Source organism: Macrotis lagotis, chromosome 1 (genome assembly GCF_037893015.1).
Source record: "Macrotis lagotis isolate mMagLag1 chromosome 1, bilby.v1.9.chrom.fasta, whole genome shotgun sequence".
NCBI lineage: Eukaryota > Metazoa > Chordata > Mammalia > Peramelemorphia > Peramelidae > Macrotis > Macrotis lagotis.
The window spans coordinates 503,514,106-503,532,136 of NC_133658.1; the positions used below are offsets into that span (position 1 = coordinate 503,514,106).

General features: G+C 34.2%; 1 protein-coding gene across 7 annotated transcripts in view; it reads left to right on the forward strand.

The window, feature by feature from the left end:
• Positions 1-18,031, forward strand: part of TIAM1 (TIAM Rac1 associated GEF 1) — a 355,527-nt gene that overhangs the window by 256,006 nt on the left and 81,490 nt on the right. For all 7 annotated transcript variants that reach the window (XM_074214024.1, XM_074214023.1, XM_074214022.1 and 4 more), the window contains 3 exons: positions 1,420-1,592; positions 12,912-13,136; positions 14,749-14,934. In XM_074214024.1, the coding sequence (XP_074070125.1) occupies positions 1,420-1,592; positions 12,912-13,136; positions 14,749-14,934 (584 nt within the window). The remainder of the gene's footprint in view (positions 1-1,419; positions 1,593-12,911; positions 13,137-14,748; positions 14,935-18,031) is intronic.

Here is an 18,031-nt window from a genome sequence, read left to right on the forward strand (position 1 = left end):
CTTTCCACAGACCCCTTTCCCAAATTTTCCTGTTTTTCAATCTTACAGGTTTGTCATACTAGTGCTCTCCACATACCTCACTCTTCATAACTCCATATATCTAATCTAAACATTCCTGGTTGTTGTTTTAGTTACATTTAAGAGTCATAAATATGGGGCGGCTAGGTGGCGTAGTGGATAAAGCACCGGCCCTGGAGTCAGGAGTACCTGGGTTCAAATCCGGTCTCAGACACTTAATAATTACCTAGCTGTGTGGCCTTGGGCAAGCCACTTAACCCCGTTTGCCTTGCAAAAAAAACCTAAAAAAAAAGTCATAAATATAATTGGTAAGCCAGCAAAGGAAACTGAGAAAGAGCAACTAGACAGGTAGGAGGAGGCTTAGAAGGTAGGTGTCATGAAAATATATCTAGGAAAATATGAATGTCAAGTATCAATTGCTACAGATAGGTAGAGAAGAATGAAGACAATTTGGCAATCAAGAGATTGTTGTTCAATTTGGAGAGCATTTTCAGCTGAGTGATAAGTTCAAAATCAAAATTGCAAAAAATTTAAGGAGTAAGAGGTGAGGAAGCAGAGGCATCTGGTGTATATAGTTTTTGTTAGAAGATTGGCCTAGAAAGGAAAAAAAAATTAGTCTTTCAGATCAGGCAGCATGAAATGGGAAAAACATCTCATTTGGAAGTAATGAAAACTGCTTGGATATTGAAGGACTGTGAGGAAGAAATGAACATAAAGGCTAAGTGAAAGAGAAAATAAGGGCAAATGTGTTGTATAGAATTGGAATTTTAAAGCCAGAAGGGAACTTTAGAGATCATCTAATATCAGACACAGGCAGCTAAGTGGCACAGTGGATAGAGAGAGTAGGACCTGGAGTTAGGAAGTCTTTTTTTTTTTTTTGAGTTCAAATCCAGTCTCAGACACTTGGTAGCTGTGTAACCCTGGGCAATTCACTTAACCCTGTTTATTTCAGATATTCTTATGTAAAAATGAACTGGAGAAGGAGATGGCAAAGCACTGTATTGTATCTGCCAAGAAAAACCCCAAAATGGTTCATGGAGAGTCAGATACTATGAAAAATAACTGAATACAATCTTAATCATCCCAGTTTTCAAATTAGCAAATTGGGGTCAACTGCTTTTATTAAGCATCAACTATTTCATGACATTTATCAGTTTCAGTTACTAGATTAAAACTATGCCATACCAAATCATCTTTGTATCCTACACCATTCCTCTATGAATTTGCTATTTGATTTTAGTCAAAAAGATTGAAGATCAATTATGAAGTAGGATTTTTAAGCTTTTGCTTGCTTCCTGTTATTTGGATTCACGTGATGGTTTTCATGTTGTGTTGGCTTGCTATTACATAAATCATATATTTTTAATCAACTAATATATTGAATGCCTCTGTTCTTTTTAGGATGCACATTATTCTTCTATGAAAATGATGGGAGGTCTGGAATAGATCATAACAGCATTCCCAAGCATGCAGTCTGGGTGGAGAACAGCATTGTGCAAGCAGTACCCGAGCACCCAAAGAAAGACTTTGTTTTCTGTCTCAGTAACTCTCTTGGTGATGCATTCCTGTTTCAGGTTTGTCTGATCCTTTAGTTTGAAGGAATTTCACATCTCTGGTTCAAAGGCCTTCTAGCATGTTTGTTATTCCCTTCTTTTACTTAATGCTTTCCTCATATACAATATCCCACCTTTTTTACCTTTTATTGAGGTTTTTTTTTCCTTTTACACTCTCTCCAAAGAAAGGGCAAGAAAGAAAAAAAAAACTAACAGAACAGAACTTAAACTCAACATCAGGAATTGGAATACTCCCTGAATGGAGTCTAATATCCAAGATGTTGAGAAAACTCCCTTATCTGAGAGAAGGTGTGAATGAGGTATATAATATTTCCTTTTAAGACTAATCACAGTGTGGCACAAAGCACTGTGGGCTCCAGGTTATGTACATAAAGAATTTCTGATGATTGTATTTCATTTCATCTTTTAAAGTAATATGAAGTTTTGATGTACCAGAAGTGTAGATGTACAAAAACTTGAAAATTATAGGTCCTTTGTTCAATCCCTTTTTTTGCTAATTTATGATAGCTTTTTATATGAGACTTGAAAATATTTTGGTAACATTGTTTGCAAGGTTTTTTAAAAATCATTTTTGACAATCCAATGAACGAGGTTGAAGAAAAGATTTTCTTTTTTTAGGCAATGAATAATATCTCTTTATATTTCTCATGTAATGAGAAATTTTCTTTTTCTCCTTAATGAATTCATTTTTCTTTTGGTAAATTCCCTTCCCCTCATATTCCCCCTCTTTTAAGTCTGGCCTGCAGTTTTATTTTCTAGTTGCTATCTTAACATGAGAGGTAATATCTATTTGTGTTTATTATCTATCCAAAATTACCCAGTTTAGAAAGAATGTAAGGGTTGCTTATAATGTCTTCACTAGTGTTATAATCCTGTCTTCCACCTTAGAAACATAATGCCCATTTAATGTACATTTCAATTGATTTTTTAAATATATGGGTTTTTTAAGGTTTTTGCAAGGCAAATGGGGTTAAGTGGCTTGCCCAAGGCCACACAGCTAGGTAATTATTAAGTGTCTGAGGCTGGATTTGAACTCAGGTACTCCTGACTCCAGGACCAGTGCTCTATCCACTGCACCACCTAGCCGCCCCCTAAATATATGTTTTAAGTGAGGTTTCCTTGAGTCCTTACTTTGTGGTTTCTGGCTCTAATGATTGATATTTAGACCTTTCTGAAGCATCACACATAAGATAGACTTTAGCATTTCTTTTTTATATTTTCTATTTTTTCTTTTAAAAAATTACAATTTGCTATATCATTTTCTATCAAAAGCAAATGTCAATAAGATCAAATGAATAAATAACACACATATTAGTTATATCATAAGACCTCAATCATTAAAATTTCTGGCATCTTGTTGTCATGAAGAAGAGCATAAAAAGGACCTTTTATGAGTAAATTACCATTTTCTTAGTTTCCATGAATTCATTCTATGCCACACACAGTATAGTACCCATAAGAATTCTGGATTTTTTGTTTTTTACTTAATATCTATTTCACTTTACTTTTTTTCTCATTTTATTTTTTTTCAACTTACAAACATTTTTTCTCCCTCATCTCTCTACTTCCTTGTTGAGAAATACTTTAAAAAATCCTTGTATAGTCAATCAAAATATTGGTCACGTCCAAAAATATGTATTTCTATTCTCTATTTTGAATCTGTCACCTCTCAAAGTTGGTGAGTAGCATTCTTCACCATCATCATCATTCATCTGGAATCATGGTTGATCACAGTTCTCAGTTCTTAATTACATGTCTTTACAATGTTGGTATGAATATGTAAAATGTTTTTCTTATTTTGTTTATTTAAGTCTGCATCAGTTCATTTAAATCTTTTCAGATTTCTCTAAAACTATCCCTTTTGTCATGTCTTATTGCATGGTATAATATTCCATTATATTAACATACCATAATTTGTTATTCCATTCTTCTTCTTTATGATCCAGTTTTTGAATTTGGTGTCCTTCTTATTCTTCCCTCTCTACTATCCCAATTTCCTTCTATTTCTCTTTCTAGTTGAATGTATTTCTTCCTCAAATGCTTTATGGTGTGTTCTACCTTCATTTACCCAATTTAGAGGAAAATAATATTAGAGTGATGGCCTCTTCCTCTACCCCTTGTGCCTGATATGCATAGTCTTCTTCTTAAATACTCCTATTCTGTAAAATAATAAGTTCCCCCCACATTTCTTCCCACTAGTGTTTTTCCTTCCTTTTCCTTTCTTCTTTAAGATCATCAAATCATAATAGAAGCACTCTGTGTACCCTAATAATATTAAGTTTCTCAGGGAACACTTTCATCAAGACCCTTTATTAGAATTAAGCATTTCCTCCTTGGATAGTCCTTTTTGATTGCACACTCAAATTTACCTTTGTATGAGTAGACTGCTACCATGTTTCATCTAATTTCTCCCTCCACCCCTACAACACTGTTCTTCCACTGGTGAGTTTTTCCCAGAACTTCCACCTTGAAGAAGACCCCAGACTAACCCTGACCCTTTCTTTTCACCTCTACCTGGGCCATCTCCATTTTCAACTACCTTTAAGGTGTTGTCTTTTCACTGGAGATTATAAGTTCCTTGAGGACAGAGTTAGTCTTTTTTTTAACTTATTTTTGTGTCCCCAGTACTTAGTACAGGTGCCTGAAGTATGGGGAAACCCTTAATTAAAGCTTTTTGTCCTGGAACATTTATTTTGATTCCTGCTTTTGTATTTTAATTTCTATTCAGTTTTGCTCTTTATAACAGAAATTCTTCAAAGTTAAACTTTTAAGTTCTATCTTTCCCTTGTAAAAGTATATTCAGTTTTATTAGATAAGTTATTTTTTTTTTTTGGTTTAAGCTTGTATCTCTTGTCTTTGTTAATATTGTATTCTAAATACTTTTATTTTCTAGTGATAGCTGCTACATTTTTTGTAATCCTGACTGTGACTCTTTGATATTCAGATTCATTCTTTTCTGACTGTATATAACTTATATCTATATCTATCTATATTATATACCCATAAGCTTTGGAATTTTGCCCTGAAATTCTTAAAGTTTTCATTTTGGAACTTTATTTTAGGATGTGACTAGTGAATTTTATTTTCACTTTATCCTCTGATTCTAATACTAGGCAAATTCTCCTTTCATGATTTCTTGAAATATGATATCCAGGCTCTTTTTCTGCTCATGACTTACAGGAAATCCAATTATTCTTATTCATTCAGTAAATTTTTTTAAGACTGACTTATTTCATCCAGTCTAGAAGTCAAGGTATTCCTTACAAACCTGATCTCATTTCTGACTGGCATAGGATTATATTCTGTCTTGACTAGTTTGCTCCACCTTAGGCAACCTAGTGTTCCTCCCTCACTCTTCCTGGTGACTCACTGCATTGATGAAAAAAATAGTTCAGACACCCTAATCAGTCAAACCATCTTCAGCTCAGAACTCCTGAGCTCAAGACATCTGCTTAGCCTTAGCCACTCTGTTTGTTGGAATTATGGGTCTATGTTGTCACATATGACTAGTCTAATTATTCTCATAATCCTTGATCTGTTTTCCAGGTCAATTATTCTTGATAGGAAGTAAACTTTTCTTTTTTTCAGATTTTTGACTTTGTTTTAATATTTCTCATCGTTATTTGATTCATTGTAACTTTTCAAGTTTTTTTTAACTTTACTGTTTTTTTCACATTTTATATGAAGCCACTAATCCTCCCTTCAAATCTTACTCCAACATTCTCATTTCTTATGCAAGTGTTTTCTTTAGGCTTCTCATTTCATTTATATCAAGTTTTTTTAAAACTTTTAAAAACTCTGACTTTTATTTCTTTTAGGAATTCTAGCTGACCTTGTGTTCAAGCTGTGTTTTCTTTTGAAGCTTTTCTTGCAATTGTTTTGGAATTATTTTCTCCTTTGGAGTTTGTGTCTTAGACAACTCTGGCATGATAATAGCTTTTTATTTTGAAGTTCTTTTGTTCTTTACTCATTCTTCCAGACTTAATTCTTGGGTTAGGACTTTGTTTTAGAGTCAACATTGAACACTTCTGAAAAGAATATCAAAGCCTAATTTGTTTCTGTTCTCTGAGATCACAGCTGCTGTTTTCTTGAGGTGTTGATTGCTACATGTTTTGGTCTGCCCCTAACTGGAGCAGTCTTCTGATGGAGACTGTTGAACATCCTAGACTCTGTTGGCTATCTGGAAAGCTCTGCAATTGATGCAGTCCTTAGACAAGGATCAGAACTGACTCAGAGCCCTCACTTTTAGATCAGTGTCATACAACTGCTATTCCTTTACATTCCTGCTCTTTGCTTAGTACAGATGCTACAGACCAGGTTTGAGCTTGATCAGCTGGATGTACCATCATTTCACTCCTAGAGCACAGCTAACAATCAGACTCATGCTTAACCCCAGGTATCCTCAAAGTCCGTACTGGGTCTATAATAATTCTGGGAGCAGAGAATATATAGCCAGCTATATTAGACCCAGACCCAGATCCATGATTGCCTCTTGTCCTGGAACTCAGATTAGGATCAGTCCCTCATTCAGCTCTGAGGTTAATGGTGTCACAGATGTACTTTGACCCCTGTTCCTTCTCTCTGGGATGGAAAATTTACTCATTTTTTCCCCCTTGGATTTCTTAATCTCTATTTGTTCTGGTGCTGCTCTGTTCCATGTATGAGTTGTTGTTGTTGTTGTTGTTAATTATTGTTGTTGTTATTATTATTTAGTTTTTGCCAGGCAATGGGGTTAAGTGGCTTGCCCAAGGCCACACGGCTAGGTAATTATTAAGTGTCTGAGGCTGGATTTGAACTCAGGTCCTCCCGACTCCAGGGCCAGTGCTCTATCCACTGCGCCACCTAGCCACTCCAGAGTGGTTATTATTTTTAAATCAAACATTTACTTTTTATTCTTTCAATAACCCCCCCTTGAAAAAAACAAAACAAAAATCTTACAGCAACTATTTAATCAAACAAAATAGATTATATTGACATTGTTAAAAAATGTGGATCTCGGGGAAGCTAGGTGGCATTGTGGATAAGAGCACTGGCCTTGAAGTCAGGAGGACCTGAGTTCAAATCCGTCCTCAGACACTTACTAATTACTTAGCTGTGTGACCTTGGGCAAGTCACTTAACCCCATTGCCTTGCAAAAAGGAAAGAAAAAGAATGTGGGTCACATTCTACATATGTAATCCATCATCAGTTGTTCTTAGGTCTTTGTTATAGGTGCTGTAGAGGAGAGCTGGGCTCTTCCACTTCTTCCTGTTCTGCCATCATGGCTGTTCTTCTCTTACATAATAGAATTTGAAAGAAACTTGTGCATGTGGAAGAAGAACACTATGATTAACAGATTTCTTCTCCAATAGGAGAACAATCATATTTTTGGAAATAATAAGTTATTTTAGCTGCATGGATTGGTTCTGAACATAAATAGTTCCTACACCTTGTTTTCTATGGGTCTAACAGTATTACTCAGCCACAAATATATACATTTGAATTTATACATTAAAAAAATGAGGTTCTTATTACTAAAAAAAGTAATAGTGTGGGAATAAGTGACCTATATCTTTAGAAGAGATATAATATTTTCTGGAAAGTGGAGTGTTTACACAAACACATATACATACACATATACATATACAGTCTATGCATTTAATCTATTTAATATATAGTTCTTCCTAGTTAATCCTTAGATACTACATACCTCCCACATGATATAGTGAACTTCTAGTTCCTGTCATACCTATATAATTCCATTGCTTTCAGATGTCATATGCATTACGGAAAGCTTACAGCATTTTGCTTTATCCATCATCAATTCCTATAGTTATTTTTTGTTTATTAGGCAGAGTGAGCCAGACTTGGAATATAATAGTTTTTTTCTAAAGGTTTTTTTTTGTTTAAAAAAGTTTAACAAGTTCCTTAAGAGGTTTTGTTCAATGTGCATTATTAAAAGCATAAGATTTGTCTTTGAACTAAAAAAAATCTTTTTTTTAAAGAGTTTGACTTTACATTGCAAATGAAGACTAGATCATTGAGTCTCTCTTAAAAACTTCATGTTCACCTATTCAAAGTTCCGGGATTCTGATTTATAATGGTATGGAGTTCTACCTTGGAGTTTCTCTTGTTCCTATACATAATGTAGTGATATTAATTCTGGGTACCACACATAAGAAACATTTGCTAAACAAACATGATTTTATTTGGCCTGAAGGAGAAGAGATATAAGAGAGAGAGAATCAGAGTTGGGGTGAGGAGGTAGAGCAGGAAACAGCATTAGAGGTGGAAAGAACCTCAGCTTTCTTATAATCCAAATTCTTCCATTTTTACAGAGAAAACTGAGACCTAAGGAGTTTGTGACTTAACAAGGTCACACATTGATCAAGAGCTGTGTGATTCAATCCAAAGTCTTCTGAGAACATGTCTAGCAGCAGCCTTGCCACTGAAATTAGCTCTTAAGAACTAACCTAGGGGCAGCTAGGTGGAGCAGTGGATAGAGCACCTGTCCTGGAGTTGGGAGGACCTGAGTTCAAATGTGACCTCAGACACTTAATAATTACCCAGCTGTACGATCTTGGGCAAATCACTTAACCCCATTGCCTTGCGAAAATAAAACACAAAACAAAACAAAACAACAAAAAAAAAGAACTACCCTAGATTTACCATTTTTATGTTCTACTAGAGAACATAAAACCAAACCTTTACTTTAATTCTTCAAGCAAGAAATGGTGCTGTTTTCAGAGTTGAATTTCTAAAAGGAGAATTAATCAACTTCTACCCATTTCAGTTCTCCATTGGCTGCCAAATATTCTTTAAATAAGTAATTTTCTAGTCTTTCAGCTAATCAGCAAGCATTTGTTAAAACTCTTACTATATGCCTGACATTGTGTTAAATCTAAATATGTGCCAGGAAAGGAAAGAGAAAATCCAGGCATTAAATGAGATTTATTTAAAGATATTTTTTAGTCATTTGATGCCTCTAAAGGGAAAAAGATTGCAGGAGACTGTGGAGAAGAAGGAAGCTAGAGTTAAAACAACAATGGATTTCCAGTTTGCCTTTTTATACAAAATAGTATTTCATATATCTAACATGTTTTGCAGAGGTTCACTTAGTTTCTCACTTCACCAGGATCCTAGATCAGTGATTGATAAGGAAGTAATAAAGTTTGTTAGCTCCTGATCAGCCTTCTGGGATCTTTGAGTCTTATTATTGGTTAAACTGGATGAAGTACATAGGATTATAATGTTCCTTTCCTCTACCTTTGAAAAGATGATCCAAAAGTCTATTATTTGTGATTCTAAGACCTTTGAAATCATTGGGTCCCAAGTAGATACCTATCCATAAAGATGAAATTTTTTAAGTTAGGGAGATCTTTGGGGATATTTAAGGCAGTAAGATTGACAAAGAAAACAGTTTCTATGACCATAAAATTCTTTATCCTGTGACAAACTTGTGATAAACTTCCCTGAATTTAGCATTGAAGTTTGTCTTTAGATAATGTACTCAAAACTTTTCTCAAGTTTGTAGAAACATAACACAGCCTATGACTCTATTGTCATAACTTTTAAGAGCCCTGAGTACCTCTACTCCATGATGAAGCTTTATAGTACAACTTTAAATGGAGAGAAATGGAAAACTGAATTTAAATGACTAAATAATTAAATTAATAAATTATCAATTTCATCTTAACCCTCAGGTGCCAAAAGCATCTTATTGTAAAATAAATGCATTTTTTTGTAATTCAAGCTGTCAGTAGCTTTATTTTTTTATTTTCACATCATTTATATATATATATATTTAAATATTACTAGAAGGTCAAGAAAATTAGAAAATTTTGCCTGCCTCCTATTTTCTCACTGAAAAGTGATGAGTAGTACAGAAGTTCAGAGGGTACAACTAAGAAATATTTGTTCCTTCATGCCCCACTGTGAGGCAAGAGAATTTATTTTAATGAGATGCCCTTTAATAGGCTTAAAGGCCCTAATTAAATTTACCCTAAAGAAGGGTTAAGAAAGATTATTAATTTCCTAAAGTAGATTCCAGGATGTTGGAATTTATGGATCGGAAGAAGTGATGTGAAGCATTTTTGTCAAATGAGAAATTCTGCTACGAATGTTGGTGATTTGTTAACCCTGAAACCTTTAAATAAAATATTCCAGATTGCTTAACGAGCTACAGGAGGCAGCTTGCATTCATGTCAGCAAAGTTTATTCTCATGAATAATGACAATTTTTGTTGGAAAGCTATTTTAATGTATTGTGTATCTCTGAAAATTGATTTAGCCTAAAAATAGAGATTGGCACTGACTGCTATTTAGTCAGGCCAGCAGGAACAAAATTTTTTTCTAATGTAACTGCCTTTGACGACAACCATAAGACGAGGTAATATTTAACTAGGTTTTAAATAGGTATGGAGTTCTGAGGTAATTCTCAGTGTAGAAGCTAAAATTTAAAGAGTCAAGAATGTTAAGATGTATGAATTGAACATATTTCCATTAACCTGTTTTGGGAAGGAGAGATAAAGAGTTCTTTAAAAAAATAACCAAACTAGACTTTTGGTAAAGATTGTAGAAAACTATCTAATTGCTAAGGAACCCTCAGCTATATTAAGCATTTTAATGACAGAGAGAGGGAAAGAAAAGTGTAGGGTTGAAGGAGACATTGCTTATCATATCAGAAAAGCTCAGTAAACAATGGTGCTTAGTATGGTCATACAACTCCAGCTTCCTACTTTATCTAGGCTCCCTGCTACTGCATCCATCTCTGTAGCCCCTAAAATGCCATTATCAGAACTAAGACCTATATTATCTACCACAGAATTGATCTGACTTAGAGCTTCACGCCTTCCATCTCCCCAAACTTCAGCACAAAAATGTCCAAAGGCTGATAGGGAAGACCAACTTCCCCATCCATGATCTGAAATTGATAAGCTGGACTTATACTCTCTCTTTACTCCTACTGAGGCACTGTAATTCTACACCCAAGAAGTGATCTCCACTCTTCAACCCTTACCTCTCCCTACCTTAGGGAAAACAACTTCCTCACTTCCATCCATCTCCAACTGCCTATTAGACATCCCCAAACTGAGCTCATTATCGTTCCCCTTAAACCTTCCCTTCTTCCTCAGTTCCTTTAACTGTTGAGGGTACTGCCATCCTTCTAATCACCTAGGCTCACAATCTAGGTCTTCTCTCCCCCATCATATCTGATCTGTTGCCAAGTCTTGTTTATTTTACATTCTTAATATCTATCACATATCATCAATCTACCAATTCTCATCATTCTTATATTATTGTAATGACCGATTATTCTACCTACCACAAGTTTCTCTCTATTCATCTGTCAAAATTCAAACTTTTACACAAATCTGATCATGTAACCATCCCATCCTTGTCTAAATTCAATAAACTCCATTGACTTCCTATCACTTCCAGGATCAAATATAAAATCTGCTGTTTGGCATTCAAAATTCTTCATAACTTGGTCCCCTTCCTACCTTTGCATTCTTTTTATACACTAACTCCTTAGCCCTTAATATAGTCTTCAATCCAGTGATACTAGCCATGTGACTCTTTTTTTTTAATTATTTTATTTGCTATTTTATTTTCCCCAGTTACATCTAAAAACAATTTTTAGCAAATTATGTTTTCCTCCCTCCCCATACCTCCCCTCATTGTGAAAGCAAGCAATTTGATATAGCTGATAAATGTGTAGTCATATAAAACATTTCCATAATAGTCATGTTGTGAAAGAGAACATAAACTCTCCCCCCCCAAAGAAACCTAAAGAAAGTAAAAAAAAAAAATTATGCTTCATTCTGTATTCTGAAAACTATCACTGTTTTTCTGGGGAAGGATAATACTCTGTACCATGAGTTCTTCAGAATTGTCTTGGGTCTTTATATTCATGTATCTCTTCTTTGAGCAAGTCACTCTATTTTCCCATTCATGAAATGTTCTCCCACCTCCTCTCTGCCTTCTGGCTTCCCTGGTGTCTTTTGAGTGAGCTCTATTTAAAATCCCACCTTCTACTTTCCCCCAATAGACTTGGAGCTCTTTCAGAGCTGTTTCCCTTTTTTAAAAAAAAATATTCCTGGCTCTTACATAGTGCCTAGTATATAATAGTAGTTGCTTAATAAATATTTATTGACCAACTGCACAGAGATTCTTCATGATTCCTACTCAGTAGTTTTATGTCTGTTATGATATATTTTATTTCATTTTTGTTATTATTCAGTGCTTTACATTTATATTCTTCCATTTCTCAAAATACTCGATCATTTAAAGATAAAAAGATATGAGATTGCTTAGTAGTCTACAAATAAATCTTAAGTTTCTTAAGTCTGAACATGTCTCTGTCATCCTCATGTCTGCTTTTGCATTGAAGTTGCTAAATATCAAAAAATATGTTTGCTTGACTTGAAGGACCATGTCAAATTATTATTCTACTTATTAATTTCCTGCAGTAGACACTGAATCATAAGCTGCAATTATCTTCATGGTAGGCTTTTTGCTTATGCTTATTGTGAGAACTACAAATGACCAAGTTTTCCATAAAATGTTTCTTATTAGCTTTGAAAACACAAAAATCAACCAACTGTGAATTGTTTACCTCTTCAAAAAGAAAAAGCCTGCAACTTCCTTATGTTCCTAGTTTCATTTATTGAGAAAATGTTGATTTTTGTTATGGTTCCAGTTATATATCAGATCAGTTTTCATTGATCAGCAATTTCATAATTTGAATACCAACAATTAAGTTAGTGTTTAAAGGCTATTTTAAAACTTTACTAACTTCTGCCCTTTTTAGGCTTCTTTCTCTGTAGAAGCAGAAGGGGGCTTCATAGAGATTAGGGCCATTGGAAAGTTTTCTGTTTCTTGTGTTGGCATAACTAAGAATTCACTGAATTCTTCAGATCTTCTAGTAATCCAGTCGGTTACTTGGCTCATAATCTTCCCGACTTTGTAGAACCTAACCAGAGCTTGTCTTCTTATTGCCTTTCAGGTCAGCATAGTCTTCAAGGCTACAGGGACCCCTCTAAGCTACATTGAGCTATCAAAGGATAATTTGTACCTGTACTTATTAGTCTGAGCAACTTCATAATGTAGGATCTTTATTTAATAAACTCCAAAGCTCATACATCATTGAACTAGCTCTAAGAATTAATTACTTCCTTTAGTTAGTCCTTACAGGAAATCAGTGTAACTTGTCTTTTTCATTGTTATGTCTAAAGATATGATCTTGAGAATGATGAGACTAACATATTCTTCTTAGTCCAGGATTGTATCTGATAGTTTCATAAAATATGACTCTCTGCTACTTCTCCATTCTATCCAGACCATCAGCCAGACTGAGTTAGAAAACTGGATTACAGCAATCCATTCTGCTTGTGCAACTGCTGTAGCTAGACACCACCACAAAGAAGACACTCTTCGACTCTTGAAATCAGAGATCAAAAAACTAGAACAAAAGATTGATATGGATGAGAAGATGAAGAAAATGGGTGATATGCAGCTATCTTCAGTAACTGATTCTAAGAAGAAGAAAACCATACTTGATCAGGTAGGTTTTCTTAATTTTTTTTTGGTGAAATCCTTAGATTTTTTTGAAAGGTTTTGTTGCTATGAAATTAGGAAAAAATAGATTATTGTGTAGTTATCAACCTTCAGTCTATATACTAAGTTCATTATTTTAACTGACAATTTTCCTCAATCTTGGATCAAGGTTGTTTATTCATGAGTTAAATGAGAATGATATTACCTAAGGCAAAAGCCAATAGAAGCTCATTAATCTTCCATGAGATCCACTATTTGGGAAAAACAGACTTGTTTCATTGTAAAGATTGAGACTTTATTCCCTTTATTGATTTCTTGGCTCAGAATCCATCATAAAGTTTTGACCCTTTAATAAATTTAAGAGTTAGATAATTCTGTTGAACCAAAAGTACATGGCATTTTAAATAATAACTATGTAAATTTATACTGTAAGTTAGGTACTGTTCCATACTTTAATGATCCATCAAAGAATATTTGTACCTAGACTTATGTTTGGGCAACTTCATGGTGTAAGATATATATTTATTTAACTCTAAAGTCGGAGTTCATAGGTTGTTGAATTAATTGCTTTCTTTAGTGATTTCTTACAGAAGGTTAAATAATTTGTCTTTTTCCATAGTTATGTCATTAAATATGCATAATTATTTTCTTAAAAAAACAAAGATGAAATTAAAATAGAAACTAAATATTTGTCTTTTTTAAAAAAAGTCTACATGGAGGGATGGCTAGATGGCTCAGTGGATAGAGCACCAGCCCTGGAGTCAGGAGTACCTGAGTTCAAATCTAGCCTTGGACACCTAATAATTACCTAGCTGTGTGGCCTTGGGCAAGCCATTTAACCCCATTTGCCTTGTAAAAAAAAAGTCTACATGGCTATTTTTTCTTAATAATTCTTTGAAATTTCAATGTTGCCATAAGCAACATGTCACCTTCTGCTTGTAACCCTAATTTCCCTCTATTATATTGTATTACATTTCAAACCTCAGTATCTCAAAAACTGCTGCGGCTTCTTAGCCAAGTAGTTTATAAAGAATGGTAAGGAGTATTTATTTAGTTTGGTTTCTGGCTCCTGTGTATCTCCTCTTTTGATCTTTCTACCCCCTCTCTGAATCTCTACTACTCTACTCTATGTCTTTTGCAAATATACTGTGTTACTCTATTTTTGGTTCCAAATAAATCTCACCCCAAAAAATCCCCCAAAACAAAAAGCACAAAATTGCATATATAATTTTATTTGATATAGAAAGTATACAAGACCATATTGATCTAAAAGAATCAGAATATACTGAGTATTTTTTTTTCAGCTTTCCTTTAGGGCTTCTAACTTTTTTGCAAATTATTTACTAGGAAGTATATAATGGAGAATGGAAGGAAAGGTAAGTGGTTATGTTGAAGTTTCTGCACCTACCATTAGTATGGAATCAGAGTCTTTTCAGGAAAAAAAATATCCCTAAATATAAAAATACCTGATTTCTTTCCATTTGGAAATTTGATGTTATTCCCCCCCGCCCAGGTTTATAAACATTTCTTGAAGCGTAGATAAAATTTCTGCGATTCTTGTGCATGGAACATGTTAACTTGTGTATTTATCTTCTCTCCTTCATTTCTCTTTGTTGTAGATATTTGTTTGGGAGCAAAACCTTGAACAATTCCAAATGGATCTATTTCGATACCGTTGTTACTTAGCTAGCTTACAAGGAGGGGAGTTGCCAAATCCTAAAAGGCTACTTGCTTTTGCCAGTCGACCAACCAAAGTAGCCATGGGCCGCCTTGGAATTTTTTCTGTATCCTCCTTTCATGCCCTGGTGAGTTTGATATAATGGTCAGTGGTTGTTGCTTAAAATGTTCAATTTAATCATTAATCCCTAGCAGGACTTGACAGAGTTACCCAGCATTCATATGTCATTATTGTGTAGAAGTTTCTGGTTCTTTTCATACTTTGTATTTAATACAAATCTTTATTCAGTTGCATTCTGGGGTTTATTATGTAAGCCTCAGTCTTGATGGGGTTTATTACTTTTCAAAGCTAATATGAAATTGTAAAGGCTAAATAGATGCTTGCACACCCTTTTCCTATGAAATTGCATCCCAATGTAGAGTCACCATGGATACCATTCCCACACTTGGATGTTGAACCATAGAGCTTTTTGGACTAAATTAGTCTGTTGCTTTTTCTAGTCTATTATCTTACTTGGGTAGAACTGTGGAAGCAGCTGTACTCGTCAATTGAATACAGAGCTGTAATTCAGTCAGAGGTGTTTTTAGGCTCTCTGAATATTAGCATCATTATCCAAATAATATGGACAAATTATAATTAAAAAGATGTTACAAAATTTGGGAATTGGATGAACCCTCTGTAGCCATTTGGTCCAGCCCATACTTTAAAAATACCTGATAAGGTTGTCAACCAGTTTCTGTTCAAAAACCTCTAAGAGGTCTTCCGACACAGCACCTCTATAGGCAACCTATTCTATTTTTGGACAGTTCTAATTGTTAGCAAGTATTTCCTGGCATTATGTATAAATTTATTTCTTTGTACTTGAATTCTCATTTTCTTTATCTCTATCCTTGGGGCAATAGAGAGAAAATCTGATCCTTCTTCAGATATTTGAAGACAATTATATCTACAACTCTTCTCATATTTTGGCTACACATGCTCAGTTTCCTTCAGTCAGCCCCCCACAGCATATTGATTTGAAGTCCTTCATCATCTTAGGTGCCCTGCTAAACACCCTCAAATTTATTAGTGGCCTTCTTAAATTCTGTCACCCAGAACTAGATATGGTACTTCAGGATGAAGTCTGATGGGAGTAGGATATCACCTTCCTATTCTTGGGATCTATTATAAATTATAAGAACTATCATTTAGAACTTATGTTTTCCTAACACTGATTATAAAATGGCTCTCAGGCTCCTTGGCCCCTTTTCCATCTTTAAATACTATCACTTTTAGTAGTAGAGAAGCTATGTGTGGAATAAATCCATTAATGGATTCTCTATTCCTGGGTCTACTTTAGTTTTTCCCAGATAAGTGAAAAAAAATAGAAATGCTAAATCCTGAGGCATTGTTTTCTTCTAAGGACTGTCATCAATTGTATTAATTATAAATAAGTCAATAAAAACTTTATTTTAAAAATTCCAAATGTTGTTGTTGAGTCATTTTAGTTGTCTGACTCCTCATGACCCCATTTGGGGCTTTCTTCATAAAGATACTGGAATAGTTTGCCATTTCCTTTTCCAGCTCATTTTAGAGATGAGAAACATACACATGGGGTTTAGGTGACTTTTCCCATCCTACAGCTTGTAAGTGTCTGTGACCAGACTTAAACTCAGATCCTCCTGACTCTAGGGCTTTAATGCTATCCACTGTACCACCTAAATGATGGGCATCTAAATAATTTTACAAAAGAATAATTTTAATGTTATACCAATCAAAATTGTGGCAAATACATTCCTTGCACCTGGGGAAGGAGTTCATGGATGACAAATATCTCCTGACTTTTTTCCCCCATAAATAGCAATATTCTTGATATTGCTCAGTATTACTGCTCAGTTCTACTCATTTAAGCATTTTATGTGATACATTGGCTATTAGCAGTGAGATCTGAGGGGAAGACAATTCTATGATTGTTCTGCAAATGGTTTAAAAATTTTGAAATTTCCCTTTGTGACTTTCTTTCAATTCAATTCAGTGACTTATTGGAAAAAACATCAAATGAATACTCTGCAAAAGCATTGTGCTAAATACTCAAAACTTTTTGCTGTCTTCCTTTCCTTCTTTCTGTGATGTATTAAACTAATACAAATATGGTTATGTGCACAGTAGACTTCTCTTTTCTCAATTGATTTTGAACTTAAATGCAAAAAAGAGAGGGGAACAACATTTCCATGTACACAGCACAACATAAAAAGAAGATTCAGTGTAAAACCACAAATTTTCATTTTAGGCTGTTCAATTTAAAAAGTCCCTATGTAATACATACTAGGCATTATTTTCGAAGCTACCCAGTTTTATTCCCTTGTTTCCTTCCCTATATTGGAAAAATCTACAATTAAACACAACTACACACACACACACACACACACACACATTATTTACACCTATTCACACAAATATGAAACCATATAATAGATACTTCTATTTATCAGTTCTTTCTTTGCAGGTGAATAGTACCTTCCTTCGTAAGTCCTTTAGAGTGACCTTGAGTATTTATGCTGCTCAAGTCATTCGAAGTTGTTCTTTGGAAATATGTACAAGAACTATGTTGTACTGTTCATTTCACTTTTTATTATTTCATGTTTAATCTTAAGGGTAGCTAGGTGGCACAGTGGATAGAGTACTGGCCTTGGGTCAAATCCGGCTTCAGACACTTAATAATAACCTAGCTGTGTGACCTTGAGCAAGTCATTTAACCCCATTGCCTTGCAAAAAAAAAACCTTAAGACATTTCATATTAAGTCTTAACATCATTTCCTAAAATTAGCTAGCTAATCATTTCTTATAGCATAGTATTCATTTCATCACAAATATATACAACTTATTCAGCCATTCCTCAATTAAAGGGAGTCTGTCATTTTAGCTAACCTAATATGTATAAGACAATATTTCAAAGTTCTTTTAATTTGCACTTATCTGATAATAATTTGGAGAAGTTGTATATTTTGCTTTTTCATCAAAAAAACTGCTTGTTTATATCCTCTGACTGTTTATCAAATGGGGAATGACTCATATCCTTATATTTTTTGATTTTAGAGATTTCCCCCAGTTTTTTGCTTTACTTTTAATCTTGCCTATTTTTTATATGAACAGAACCTTTTTAATTTAATATGATTGGAATTATCCATTTTGTACCTCATACTGCTCTCTGTTTCTTATTTAATCATAAATTATTCTATTGTCCA